At 38.8% G+C, this 14,328-nt stretch overlaps 1 protein-coding gene across 4 annotated transcripts in view; it reads right to left on the minus strand.

Moving 5' to 3' along the window:
- The window catches only part of UTRN (utrophin), a 369,401-nt gene that overhangs the window by 266,305 nt on the left and 88,768 nt on the right, over nucleotides 1–14,328 (minus strand). For all 4 annotated transcript variants that reach the window (XM_061378712.1, XM_061378711.1, XM_061378710.1 and 1 more), the window contains 7 exons: nucleotides 12,095–12,202; nucleotides 11,352–11,531; nucleotides 9,834–10,000; nucleotides 8,016–8,139; nucleotides 6,187–6,274; nucleotides 2,403–2,638; nucleotides 1,956–2,136 (listed from right to left, as the gene is read on the minus strand). In XM_061378712.1, the coding sequence (XP_061234696.1) occupies nucleotides 1,956–2,136; nucleotides 2,403–2,638; nucleotides 6,187–6,274; nucleotides 8,016–8,139; nucleotides 9,834–10,000; nucleotides 11,352–11,531; nucleotides 12,095–12,202 (1,084 nt within the window). The remainder of the gene's footprint in view (nucleotides 1–1,955; nucleotides 2,137–2,402; nucleotides 2,639–6,186; nucleotides 6,275–8,015; nucleotides 8,140–9,833; nucleotides 10,001–11,351; nucleotides 11,532–12,094; nucleotides 12,203–14,328) is intronic.

The following is a 14,328-nucleotide window of genomic DNA, read 5'->3' on the forward strand; positions in this document are numbered from 1 at the left end:
ATATACACACACATGTGCACAAAACCATAAAAATAGCAGCTTTCAGCCTGCTGCCAGAACAAATACACTATTTGGGAAGACTGAAAAGAGAATTCAACTTTGAATGGCATCTATTCTACTTGCAATCTCTGACTCTCATCTCAGATTTGCTTGAGCCACCCCTTTGTGGAATCCCAGGCAGGAGGCAGCACCTCACTGGCATTTCAGAATGAAAACTTCAGCAAACAGGATTTGGGCTGTAAGACCCATCCCGTGGTATGCACATTATCTTGCCTTGGATTCCTAAGCAATTTCATTACTGCCGCAAGTAAAAATTAGTCTAAGCTTTGTTGTGACTCACCAGGTAGCTTTTCAACAGCTTACTGTCAGGACTGTCATACCATGTATAACTAAGGAATAAGTCAGCATTTCTAAAGAGAATCAGAGTTATCTATCCTTCCCTTCTTAAAAACCCAGGATTAAAGGGGAAAAAAAAAGAAAGCAAATAGGTGCACTGTCACTAACCTACAGCAAACCCCGAAGGGGAAGAAAATCATTTAAAAAGCATCCCATTTACCAAAAAAAAGTCATAATTCCCATAATTGCTGGTAGAGATGGGACTGAGTAGCACTCCATGAGGGCATTTTCAGAGGCTCATAGAAGAGCAATGAAAAGGAACAGACTTCTGTCAGTCAAAGCCTGCCAGGTTCACAAATTCTCAAGTGACACCACCAATTGTTTCTCTCAATTACATGGCTCTGGAAGTTCTTTTAATTCAAGCTGTGTTGTAAATAAACAGCTTAGAGCCTGAAATGAAATTTCCTTCTGTTCTTTATCAATACACAATCTGCAGAGAAATGATCATTCAAAAAACCCACACAAATACAAATTTGACATACAACACTATGCAAGGTGCTTTTATGACTAGTTCAAACATGATAGTAATGCCTCAACTGATGTATGGCATGAAAAAAAACAAGTAGTATTTTGTCACATCATGTAATCATTACCAGAACAGACAATAGCAATAAAATTATTCAAAAGTATATGAACTCAGAACAGTCATAAAATAATCATTCCTCACAGTAAGCATGAAAGCATACCCTATAATTTGAGCATAGCAGACAGATACCTTATTCATACAGTTTTCTGTATGAATAATCAAAATATGCAGGCCTGATGCAACACATTACATAAATGGCCTAACAACTTAGTAACTGAGCCTATTTTTATTAAACACAGAATAAAGTATTAATGCTCTTCCATTTGGGGCTGTTAGCAAAACACTTCCTTCAATTCCTCAGAAACAAAATGAGAACTAAGGAAAAAATATCCTTATAGATCTGTGGTCTTGCTATTCAGCTATAAAATATTAACAGAGCTACATATTTTGTGCACTACATTTAAAATCCTTTAGAAGCCAGCATGACTGGTTTGAATGCTCATAATGAAATTTTTAACACAACAAAAACCAAAGCAAAAAGTGCCTGAAAAGCAAGCCAGATTCCAAGTCACTTCAAAGATGAAATTTCCAAAAGGAATTATGTATGACTAATGTGCTCAAAGCATCTATGAAAAAGAATAAATTTCACATGTGCACTTCAATTTTACAAGGTTCTCCTAATCTTCCTTTTTTTTATTTCCAGTATTATTATTTATTTCTGTAAGTGCCAGAGATACACAGCTTTTCAGAATAAATTATCCACATTAAATATATTTTGCCAGTTCCTTAAATGTAGATTCAGGAATGTTGCATCCTTGCATAATGACTTCTAATACCATGGAACAGTATAGTTTGTAGCGTGCACAGAGGAGGTCACACAAATATCCTTCTAGGGAACAGAAAGATTTTGTCAGCCTAACCCAAAGCCTCCCAGAATCAGTAGTAAAACGCTACTAGAATTCAGTGAGCTTCCATCAACTCAAAATATACATATGTATGTATACACAGACACACACATATATATTCATTTTACCTTTCTGCAGCTGCTGGTGACGTTCCTCTAGTTTCTGACGAGTCAACTTGAAGTGCTCAAGAAAGTTATTCAAGCTCTCCTGAATGAACTTCGGAGGCATGGGCTGAGAGGTGAGTGTCTTGCAGGTGGCTTTCAGGTATTCCAACTGTGGACCCAGGCTTGCAAGATGAGTCAAGTCTCGCTGTGAAAGATTAAAAACAAAATCATATCTCACTTGCCTCAATAACACAAAGATTTTAGTAAGCTACTGCAGCACAGCTCCTCCCCAGTACTAGGGCAAGAACATTAAAGTACTCCTGTGACACAGGGTCCAAAATCTTCCACTCAAATCTGGTGCCCTAGACGTCTCAAATTCTGAGTTACCTTACTGACTAGGCTAAGCTCCCCTGGGGCATTCTGTGCTCCTAACAGCTTCTAATCAAAATTAACAAGTTTCACCAGACTTACCTGACATAAGTCTTTGAGGACTGCTGAGGGCTGGGATGCTGAAGCAGCGTAATTTTTAAGCAAGCCATCCTTCTCAATTACAGTCTTTTCAAGATCACTCATTTCCTTGAAGTATGCATTTATATCTTCCTGGTACTTTATCTTTCTATCCACTTCTTCCAAATGTTGAACCACGTCTTTCCAGCCTAACAATATTTTCTCCATCACAGTTTTTATATCCACTGTAGAAAGACCTTCTAAAAAGATTATACAAGTTATTGTTATATTAACTGCAACACATTTTGATTAACAGGCATTTAACCTTTCCTCTCTTCAAATACACTTTGATCCCAAGTACACTATCCATAAAACTGTATTCATTATTAAGTGTTTTCACTTTTTATTTCCACATTAATAGTAAAATAGAGCACAATATAGCACTTCCATTCTTTCCCTTTGATAACTTTTGAATTTATAACAATGAGCTGACTCTTGACCATCAAGATTTTTGTCTAAATGCTGATAATGTAGAATTACGTAAAATAAGCTTTAAGGAAGCTTCCAGTGAATTATTTTTTTGTTGAAACTATTCTAAACTCCACAAAGAAAAAGGAAAGCAGTAAGATGGAAGGGAACAATAAATTCATTGAAAAGGTAGATGGAAATCCTGTCAGCCTGGGAGTCAGAGGGAGAAATGCAGACATGACTAATATGAACAGCAAAAAAGCAACACAAGAAAACAAGAGGTTGTTTCTCACTCACAGCAAGTACATGAAGCACTTTCTACACCATCTTTTTGACAAATCAATGCATTACTTGAGGATGCAGTGGCAGAATTAAACAGACCTCCCAGCCATTCCTCCTCCGTTTATTTCCTGAAGTGTCAGAAGTAACTAACAATTCCGTTACGTATGAAGAAATTTCATTGCTATGTACATTCTTGCCATTGCAAGTTTCTGATGCAGATTCTCTTTCAAGATACTACCCACTTTATATAAGGCATATTTAGGTCATTTGAACTTAACAGTTCTGTCATTTAGATTGGAGAGTCACATGGAGGGATTTTTGCTGCACTCCTTTAGCATAAGTGGAGCCCAATGCTCTGGTCAAGGCAGTCAGCCAGCAAAAGCTGGAACAAGGGAGCTTGAAGGCTCTGTTCTGTAGGTCCTCGCTGTGCTTAACACTGGCCATACACTTGGCACAACTATAATACAGAAGCACAGCAGCTGCAACCAGCCGCGTATGAGGAGCATGCATGCGACGATAGGCCACTGCCACTATGGCATGGCCTTGTACACGCTCCAAGACAAAAATGGTTGCCAGTGCTGTGCATTATTCCACACAGGCATAGCTTGGCCTGGATTTGGAGAGAAGGACTGCCATTCTGAGCTGGACAAAACATACTAGCTGACCTGAACAAAGCCAGGGGCTGTAGATTATTTTCTATAGATCCCAAACTTTACAATGGTAGATAATTAGGAAGCAATTTCTGTATGCTATTTTTTTGCTGATACAAAGCAGTTTTTGAACTATGTATTTCTCATTATGATCAACAGATACTGGTTTCATAGACATGACCTATTACACCTGAACAGGTTTATAAAAGAGAGACAGGGGAGGGAGAATTTCTGTCCAGGGTTGAAAACAAGGAACAGCTACTAATTTTTATAACCCAATCTCCACATTAAATCAGTGGCTTCCAGCCACCAGCTTCAAGGCAACAGCACACACTGTAAAAAGCTTCAGCTGCATTAGGCAAGGAGAGGAGGATTGGAGATGCTTAGCAGATCGGGGCATCCAGGCAAAAGGACTGGCTGGAAAAAACACGACAATTGGGAAATCCAGTGGAAATCAGTATTTCCCAAAAGGGATGCTGGTCAATATCACAGTATCACACAGTAGAGATTGGAAGGGACCTCAAAAGATCATCTAGTCCAATCCCCCTGCCGGAGCAGGAATACCTAGATAAGGTTACACAGGAACGTGTCCAGGAGGGTCTTGAATGTCTCCAGAGAAGGAGACTCCACAACCTCCCTGGGCAGCCTGTTCCAGTGTTCTGTCACCCTCACTGAGAAGAAGTTTCTTCTCAAGTTTAAGTGGAACCTCTTGTGTTCCAGTTTGTACCCATTGCCCCTTGTCCTATCATTGTTTGCCACTGAGAAGAGCCTGGATCCATCCTCGTGACACTCCCCCTTTATATATTTATATACGCTCATAAGGTCACCCCTCAACCTCCTCTTCTCCAAACTATAGAGACCCAGCTCCCTCAGTCTTTCCTCATTAGGGAGATGCTCCACTCCCTTCATCATCTTAGTTGCCCTGCGCTGGACTCTGTCCCTGTCCTTCTTAAACTGAGGGGCCCAGAACTGGACACAATATTCCAGATGCGGTCTCACCAGGGCTGAGTAGAGGGGAAGGAGGACCTCTCTCGACCTACTAACCACCCCCCTTCTAATACACCCCAGGATGCCATTGGCCTTCTTGGCCACAAGGGCACAGTGTCGGCTCATGGTCATCCTGTCGTCCACCAGGACCCCCAGGTCCCTCTCCCCTACACTGCTCTCTAACAGGTCGTTCCCCAACCTATACTGGAACCTGGGGTTGTTCCTGCCCAGATGCAGGACTCTACACTTTCCCTTGTTATATTTCATCAAGTTATTCCCCGCCCAACTCTCCAGCCTGTCCAGGTCTCGCTGGATGGCAGCACAGCCTTCTGGCGTGTCGGCCACTCCTCCCAGCTTAGTGTCATCAGCAAACTTGCTGACAGTACACTCAATTCCCTCATCTAAATCATTGATGAATATATTAAATAATACTGGTCCCAGTACCGACCCTTGAGGCACTCCACTAGATACAGGCCTCCAACTAGACTCGGCCCCATAGACTACAACTCTCTGGCTTCTCTCCTTCAGCCAGTTCACAGTCCACCTCACTACCCGATCATCCAGACCACACTTCCTCAATTTAGCTGCGAGGATGCTGTGGGAGACTGTGTCAAATGCTTTGCTGAAATGCAGTGCAGTGATACCAATTTCTCACTTGTCTGAATGCTACCAAGTCATAGTAATGTCACCAGAAGCCAAGTACATAGCAGATCTAAAAGACTGTCTCTGGATGATATGAACAGCTCTTTTATGCAGAAAGTTGCATTTCACTGATGAAGTTTTGTCACATTATGAAGCGAGATTTTGGCAAGATCTAAAGATTCAACTTTCACTGATGTTAATTATATGTTTCCAGGGATAAGTGTTTTAATTGGCAATCAACCATTTTCTTATGGCTCAAAGGCTTCTCTCTTGCCTTTGAGCCATAAATTGTGACTATTATCATCAAAACATACTGACAGTTGTTACAAAAATAAAGCAAGCTACAAATAAAAAGATATACACACATTTATCAAGCTAAATTTGGGTTCAAAATTTCCACTTCAGGGCAGTTATATTTTAAAATTTTACACTTAAAATTGCCACAAAATTAGAATTAAACCAGCTCCTCCCCTTAAAAATCATGTTACTGCCATTTTAAGAAATTATTTCTATTTCAATAAAAATAACCCTTAAAAGACTGCAATGAACACACACACATTAAACAAAGAATATTGGTTTTCTATAAGCCTAAGTAAAAACAAAACACACATCAATAACTAGCAACAGTAACAATACCCAGTGTCTCTGAAGGAGAGAAAATGGAGGGAGAGGAAAGGAACATTTTGCGATGCTTAACTGAAGATAGCATATTTCAGTATTATTTCCAAGAAACCCATGTGATTAAAATCACAAAACAGAAAAACCTTCAAGTTGCTTACCCCTTCCCATTTGATCCAAAAGAATATGTCCACTTCGGTTCAGTTCATCTAACTTTTGGCTTTTTTCAACTCTTTCTTTTTCAATCACCTACAAAATGAACCCCAAAAGAGTACCGTAAAAGGTAGATTTTTTTGACACATATCCACCCACCCCAGTAACATGTGTTTTCCCACTACTACCCAAAATGTGTTTTGCCACTACTATCGAAAACACATTCCAGTTTTCTTAGATACAGCACCTTCTAAGATGCATGTTAGCTCTGTTTGCTCAGAAAACAAATGTAAAAAGAGTTAGTTCTCTCAAGTACCAGGAAAGCAAGAAACTAGTACTGCAGCAGCAGGAATGAAATGGTGGACAATCCTGCTGTGTGAAATCAGAATTGGGACACCAGCTGAAACAAGTCACTTGTGACCAAAAATTAGAATTTATTTAACATGAACCAGTGGAAAAAAAGACGTTTTTAAATAGTCCCTTCACTTCTGCTGAGATTGGAACAACAAGCTGTTCTCTACAAGACCAGATAACAAGAACTATAGCACACTAGTAATCCACTCATAGTGCTTCATTCTCTTTCATAAGGAAATGGTGAAGGAAATTATATGCGATTACCAAGATTTTTAGAGGAAGAAGTTCCTCCCTTATGTCATAAGTATTTGTGAATGTTCCTGTGTGAGCCAATGGGTATAATACACCCACAGAGGAAAGATAAGTTCCTTGTCCACAAGGCCACAACTTTAATATCCTCTGTGATTAGAACAAAGTATCTCCAAACTCAAATGTTTTCCAAACTAATGCCCCAGGTCATTACGCTGCTTTAGACTTATTATGGCAAATTCAGAGGCAGCATACATTTATATGCATAGCTAGGAAGAACAAACATTGTCCTACCCACTTAGAACCCGACCATTTAAAAGCAGCTCTGTTCATGGGAACCTGGTGCTCATTTTGGAGCCTATTTTAAAGGGCTACAAACATTCAGAAAGATCTATAAACAAACTATTGGAAGGGTTGTTTGGGTTTTTATTTCCACCAGCACTGCCATTCCAAACATTCCTACTGGCACCATTTTGTACTACACCACTGAGAAGGAGTCTCCTTATAGATATTTTTAAGTATTGTCTTTGATTTCAAGAACAGGTTCAGGTCCAGCTAATGCTCCACTAAGGCTTTATTAGCAAAGCCTGCTCAGCCCTCATTGGCAAAACATGCTCATGGAACAAAAAAAAGGCAAGAATATATTCCTGAGACAGGAGGAATAAAAGATGAAATAACTATTTCATGGATTTCACAGGATACTGTAAAATTATATATTCTGTCTTGCAGGTCAGTAATATCATACATGAGTCGTAACTCTCAGGTTTTCTCAAAAATTAGTCGGGCAAACAACATGACCAAACATTATAACACTGGACCCCTTTGGATCTGCACAGTGTGTACAGTGTCACAGCATGATTTAAGGAGTCTCTGAGCAACCTACTGCTCCATCTCTGCCAAAATTACAGAAATGGTGTCAGTCAAGCCCATCTCCAGCTGTGAAACATGAAACCAAAACATTGCTGCTTAGTGGAAAAGATACTAATCCTGAAGACAGACATTTATTAGAACTCCAAAGGAGAATTCTGTAAGATGTTTTTAAATTTCCTGTGGACTCAACACCAGCAAAAAATTTGTGTCCAGCTAGTCAGATTTCTGTATATGCCCAGTTCTGAAACTATTTAACTAACAGACTTAATCCCCACAAAGCGTGTGGATCAGCTCACACCTCCAGCTGACAGCCAGCTTAGAGACAAAATATACTATTCACTGGAACACTATCTCCCCGTTTTACCTTCAGTTTTTCTTTCATGTTTGAAGTCTCTCTCATCTTCTTGTACTCTTTGATGTCTGTGGCCTGAATGGCAGATTTTGATTTTGAAATCCAGTTCAAGAGCTCAGCACTTTCAGCATCAAACCTGGTTTAAAAGGTCAGACAAATTTTTTTGGTCATTTTTTCCTATTCAGTAGCACTTCTGATTTTTAAGACAGTGTGAAAGTTCAGCATGTTACTCAATTCCAAAACAGTACAGCTGCACACAAGATTTATGTTTCTCATATTGTTACTACTCACAGGCAGTAGGACAGAGACAGACTTTCCAAAACCTGCCATAGTAATAATTAAGTCCATGGTATTAACCTTTAGGAACAAATTGAGAATGCATGGTGCAATTTATTTCTTAACTTTTTAATATGTATCTTCATGCAAACGATTACTGTTTCTTTCATAAGTCACAAAAGAGATCTCTCAATACTGATCATTTTTAAAGTAATAAACTAAACATCAGGGACAAGACAAATAACCATTCTAGATCTTGTAAAAGTCTGAAGAAAAAGCTAGCATCTTATACATTCATGGCAGTGACAGTAGACAAACCTTTCTGAATGCTCAGGTGACTAAAGATTAGCTTATAGCTTAATATTTTTGGCTACAGTGACTGTGTCTGTATTAACACACGCCTAAAACCACTAAGCTACAACTCGACACCATCAAAAAATAAAAACAGACAAGCAAGCAAACCCAGAACCAACCAAAAAGCCCCAACTCCCAAATTAACCAATATTGTGCATAACTTTAGAGAAGGTCAGATATTCTATATAGACCACAAGTCAGACAACAATACAATCATGCTATTTAATCAGTGTAAATCCTAACATGGAGTAACAACCCACCAACAAATGCAAAAGCACCTGAGGGTCTCTCAAAGCTTTCATGGGAAAACCTGCAAAATCCTAATTCCTGGCTATTTGTTGGTTTTAACATAAGCAACTGGGATCAGCCAAAAGTATCAGCATGTTTAGCCTATTTTAAGTGACCCTGTCCTTAATGCAGCGTGAACCATAGGAAAACTGTGATAACAGATCAGATCACTTTTGCTTTCCAAGTCTAAAATAATTTCTACAACTCACAAGACACGCAGGGAAAACGGACAGGTGAGTTGCTGAATTGCTTTACTGCCCTGGGACACCCATGTGCACACACCAACCCCACCAACTGGTCTAGTGGAAGGTGACCCTGCCTGTGGCAGGGAACTAGATAATCTTTAAGGTCCGTTCCAACCCAAACCCTTCTTTTATTCTATGCAGGCAAGTCAGTTAGCCACTCTAGGTACACTTGTGAAAGGAAACATCACTGCAATATTAATGTTGGTACTAAATATGAAGGAGATGGAATAGGTTTCTAAGCCTTTTTTTTTTGTGCCGTTTCTCCCATTTCTCCATATATTTTATGGAGAATCGAAAGAAATAATAAATAAATCAAAATACTTGGCACTTTCACAACACTTTTTAACTAAAGATGAGAAGATGTTTTTCCAAAAGAAAGTAAATATAATTAATTCTATCTTTCAGCAAAGGACCTGAAGTACAAAGGATTGAATACTTGTATTTTTTGAGAAACAGAACACCGATTTCCCTTTGAAATTAATGTAAGCTGCAGGCTTTCTGCTGCTCTAAAAACAAGACTGAATGTAACATTCCCTTCCTGTTCCCCAAGCCCAAACTCACAATGGCAACTTAAGTATTCCTTACTTATGTAAAAAGCTAAGAACAGAAGTCGTGAGTCCATGTGGTATCTAGTGAGCAAGGGAAAATTTCAGTGACATATACTTACTTTTTCTTTGCTTCATTGTCCCCTGGGATTTGCCTTTTCTTTGGGGGTGGTGGTGGGGGCAACTCCTGTCTGGACTGTTTAACCACTACCTGTTCCTTCAGTGGTGTTTCCACTGCAGTCTTCTGTGAAACTTGTGACATCCCTATGCTTCCTACAGCTTGAGTTACCTATACAAAAAAATTCAGCAAAAGAATTCAATGCCATTTTTAAACACAAACTGCTTAGTTCCTTTTATTCCTCAGTCATAAAAGCCCATTCGTTCACACCTAGGAATGACCACACCTAGGTGTCATGAAGGACCTTCATCAGAGACACATTTCAGAGAAAAAGTTCATTGTCCACACCTTTTATGGATGGGAGCCAGGCATCAAAGTTTTCAGCTCACTAGATTTTCATGCTAGTCCACATGAACTAACATGAGCAAAATAAGCATTATATCCGTTTTCTTTCATAATTGCTTGGTTCACAGAAAGAAACAAGATCCTTTGAGATCTAGTCTATATTTTAAACTCATACATATACATAATACATATATTTTATACTATATATATATATATATATACACAATTCTGTATTTTATACTCATAGCCCATGAAACCAAGCCTAAATCCCAGAAAGAGCTGATACACAGTGGATTTAACCTAAAAAGTCACTCAGGTCAATAGAAAACCTCTTTAATGGGTTATAAAGTAAGTCCCAGAGCAATCAAGCCATAAGTTCTAAGTATGTGCTTGATATTTAGGGGGAGTGAAAGGATGAAGACAGGATTTGGCACTCTCCGGTGCTTTGACTCAAACACAAGAACAAATTAAAGCCATGTGGCTGAAAAGGATCTCTTCCCAGCCATTCACTCTACCCTAAGTGGATCATGAATCAGTTCCACAGCCTTCACCATATTAACATTTTAATATAAAAAAAAAAGGGACATATGAGTCATAAAACTGTTAAAATTCTCACAGAAGCCAATGGGAGTTCTGCCTAAACAAAAACATTCCCAAACACTCAAAATACTAAAATAAACATTTAACCATCTAGCTTGGCTATAATCATTACACATCAAACAAACAACTACTCTATTTTCAACAGATGAGAAATCATACTCACAGAGCATAAATGCTTGTATGACTCCCATTTATTTATCTATTCTGGGGTTTGGGTTTTGTCTTTGCTTTCTTTTAGTATCAGATTTAATCCAGTCCCAGCACTCTTACAATGTTTAAAGGCATTTGTGCTGATTGATAATACATGGGAAGCCTGCTTTATTCATCAGAAAAATGAAGCTTAATCTGTGTGAGAAAGGAGTAATAGTACTAGTCAGGTTAACGACTTGGGGTTTCGAAGACCAAAAAATGCAGAGAGCTTTATCAGCAAATAAAGTCAGCCCCATGTGGAAGAGCACTCACCTACTTCTCTAGCCTGGTACAAAGAACTTGCCTGGATAACTTTTCTGACAGTATCAGTGACATTTGCATACACACAGATATCTAAACTAAAAAGTAACGAGGCCTTGTTAGGTACCTGGTTAGAGTAATCCTCTAGCTTCTGAACCAAACTGTCCCACCTCTGAGTTAGTTCTTCTTGATCCTGGTCAATTTTACTCGATGCTGGGCCATTCCCAAGGATTTGGGCCACATCCTGACCTAGTTCATTCAGCTGGTCTAGTGTTTGCCGTTTCATACCCATATCCTCTTTCAAAATCTGAAATTAAAAGAAAACATTAAAAGATGACATCAAGTATTATGCTGCCTCTTAGCTTTTAATTCCATGGTGGGGGCGGGGGAATATACTACCCTAGTCAGATTCATCATAGGTTTCAAAACAGTTCCCTTGTGTAACAAAGCACTAACACTCTTAAAAAGAGCACATTGCTGAAACAGCTCCTGTAGCAATCAGCAGCATCTCTTAAGTCACATATTATTAGCTGAGTTACAAGTAACACTATTAAAAAAAATTCAAAACAAAACCAAAAAAATCCAACAAAATCAAAACCAAACACAAACAACAAACGAAGCCCCCAAAAAACCCTGTCAAAAATCCCAGATAGCTGTTCCAAAGTTTGGCACAGCAACATGGAATAACCATGGAGCAAGCTGTACATGTTTGGTTTTTTAAACTAAAGTGAAAGAATCGGGCAAGGAGAGAACATTGGTCCGGCTTCCAAAGTGTCATGCATTCACAGATCCTGCTGGCGTCAAACTGGTAATTTGCCATTCATTTAATCTATGAGATCTGACAGGGTAAAGCAGGACAGAGATACTCACCGCTAGTTTTCTAACATTCACACTCAGGTCTGTTTGATCTTTAAAGTTGCTTGTCTGGACCTTACTCAAAGCCTCTTCTTTCTCAGTTAACCAAGCTTTCAGTAAGCACTGCAGATCACAAGAAAAAACGAGCAAGAAAACACCAAGTTTGTCAAACCCCTATTGATAACTCTTTCTTTAAGATCTCTACATGCAAAGGACAGTTCTGCAGTCTTTCTATTTCACTTGCCATTCACAAAAATAGTACACTAAAGGGAGTAGAAGGAGGGAAATACCAGATCAGAGTACTAAATAGTACTTTCCACCAAAAGTATTTCAACAAAACCATTTCTCAACATATCAGAGTGCACACACGCACACAGTTATTTATAGTAACCACATATCCAGCATAAAGCTGATGTAGGACTTATATTACAGTTAAAGATAACAAAATAGTAGATACAATTTCTTCTGTTCTTCACCCTTCTTCCTCTGTGATTACAAACATTTTCTCACAGAAGCTACACTACTGATAACTCAGAGCTCTTAGTCTAGGCCATCAGTCAAAGACTCAGATATTAATTAGTCTAAATTTGTACTGTTTACTGATGTAATGACTGTAGCTTACTGTACCTACATCCAATTGCAAAATAACTTCAGCAAATACTATCCATTAGCTGGAGTGGTTTGCTCTGCCTGGCACAAACTCAGGGGTCTTGAAGTTTTTCCACTTTTTTTCTTGGAAAGCTGTCCTGGGTCTCACTTCTCTTCAGTCACACAGCACTACTATGGGAACTCCAGCAATAACTGGCATCAGGTATCAGGAGGGATTTTATGCATTTTACGTTATGTTGCAACATACTGATGCTGCTGCACAGCCACCTCCACAGAGTAGAGTATTCAGCTCTCTATCCCACTCAGTTGCACAGCCACTGGCACACTGGTATGCCTCTGCCTTTAAGGAAATAAAATGATACAGGAAGGCAGACCTATTTGTTCTCTGAACAACACACTACAACATCCACTAGGCTTCTCAGTCTAGCTGTGTGTTTTTGGCATTGTCCCAGAACTGACTACAGCAACTTTTGGGCCAAAGGGTTAAGGCAGTTTACACTGCCAATGTAAACCAATATGCAAAACGTACAGACAGCAAATATAATGGTGGTGGAAATGACATAAGGCTGTGAGAAACAAAATTGTAACAGCACATGCTCCCCACAAAAATCACGCTGGTATTCCAGCCAACATATTTATGCATAAGAGGAGCTTAAAACCCTTCAGTGTATTCAATTAATTTCTGCTAAATCAGCAGTCAAAGATAACTCTCCCTAGAAAATTGAAACATAATTATCACAGTGCTAAGAAATATCTGGCACTGACTGAGGAATTTGTTTCCCGAGTGGTGAGATTTGTGTTGACTTGGCAATGTGGTTTCCAAAAATTTTCTAGGCAGCCACAAAAAGGCTTATGCATCACTGCTGCTCATCTCTCCATCTGGTTGGACAAAATGGAAAATGATAGTACCTAAATGTTTTAGTTACTTTTGTCTTAACAAAGTGTTTGTATTAAAGGTTTTCATTAGCTTCAAATTGCAATTTTTGTAGCTCATTTGATAATTCTCAAGGACAAAGAACTGTAATTTATACCTGTTAGCAATAAATGCACTGTTCATAGCTGAAGAACGAATGCAAACATAGGCTGATCTAAACCACCTAAAATAAACTATTTCCTCATTACTTGTTATCTGAGATTCTACATTAAACACAGATTTTTTTTTTTTCACTTCTATAGTAGTTATGTGCAAATTAAAAAAAAGATGAACACAAAGCATCTCCAACAGAGCAGATGACACTGCTTACTGCAGTGTAATATTCAGAGTGGACAGAAGCATGTTCACATAAGGTCATCAAAACTGAGAGCACAAACTGAGAGGAACTGTCTGTATCTTGACATATGGAGCAAAGATTTTTCAGGAATACTTATTTCTCAACTCAGAGACTTATCTTGCCCAACAGTTGCCAGAAGACGTTAGCACACAATTTTCTGTATGTATGTACACATATGCCAATACAGTATTTTAAAGAAATACATATAAAGTTACTTGGCATTATATAAACAAGAATCTGAATCTCAGATCCATACCAAAAACAAGGTCACATCAGCTGCAAATTCAGCTTATCAATATACTGCAAATAGATATAGAAGGGGTCAGGCAGAAACACATAAGCAACTCCAAAAATGCAGACAAGACAACC

The sequence above is a fragment of the Neopsephotus bourkii genome, unplaced genomic scaffold, assembly GCF_033783945.1.
Source record: "Neopsephotus bourkii isolate Nb327-2 ecotype Australia unplaced genomic scaffold, CSIRO-AGI_Nbou_v1 NB_1767, whole genome shotgun sequence".
In the NCBI taxonomy this organism is placed as follows: domain Eukaryota; kingdom Metazoa; phylum Chordata; class Aves; order Psittaciformes; family Psittacidae; genus Neopsephotus; species Neopsephotus bourkii.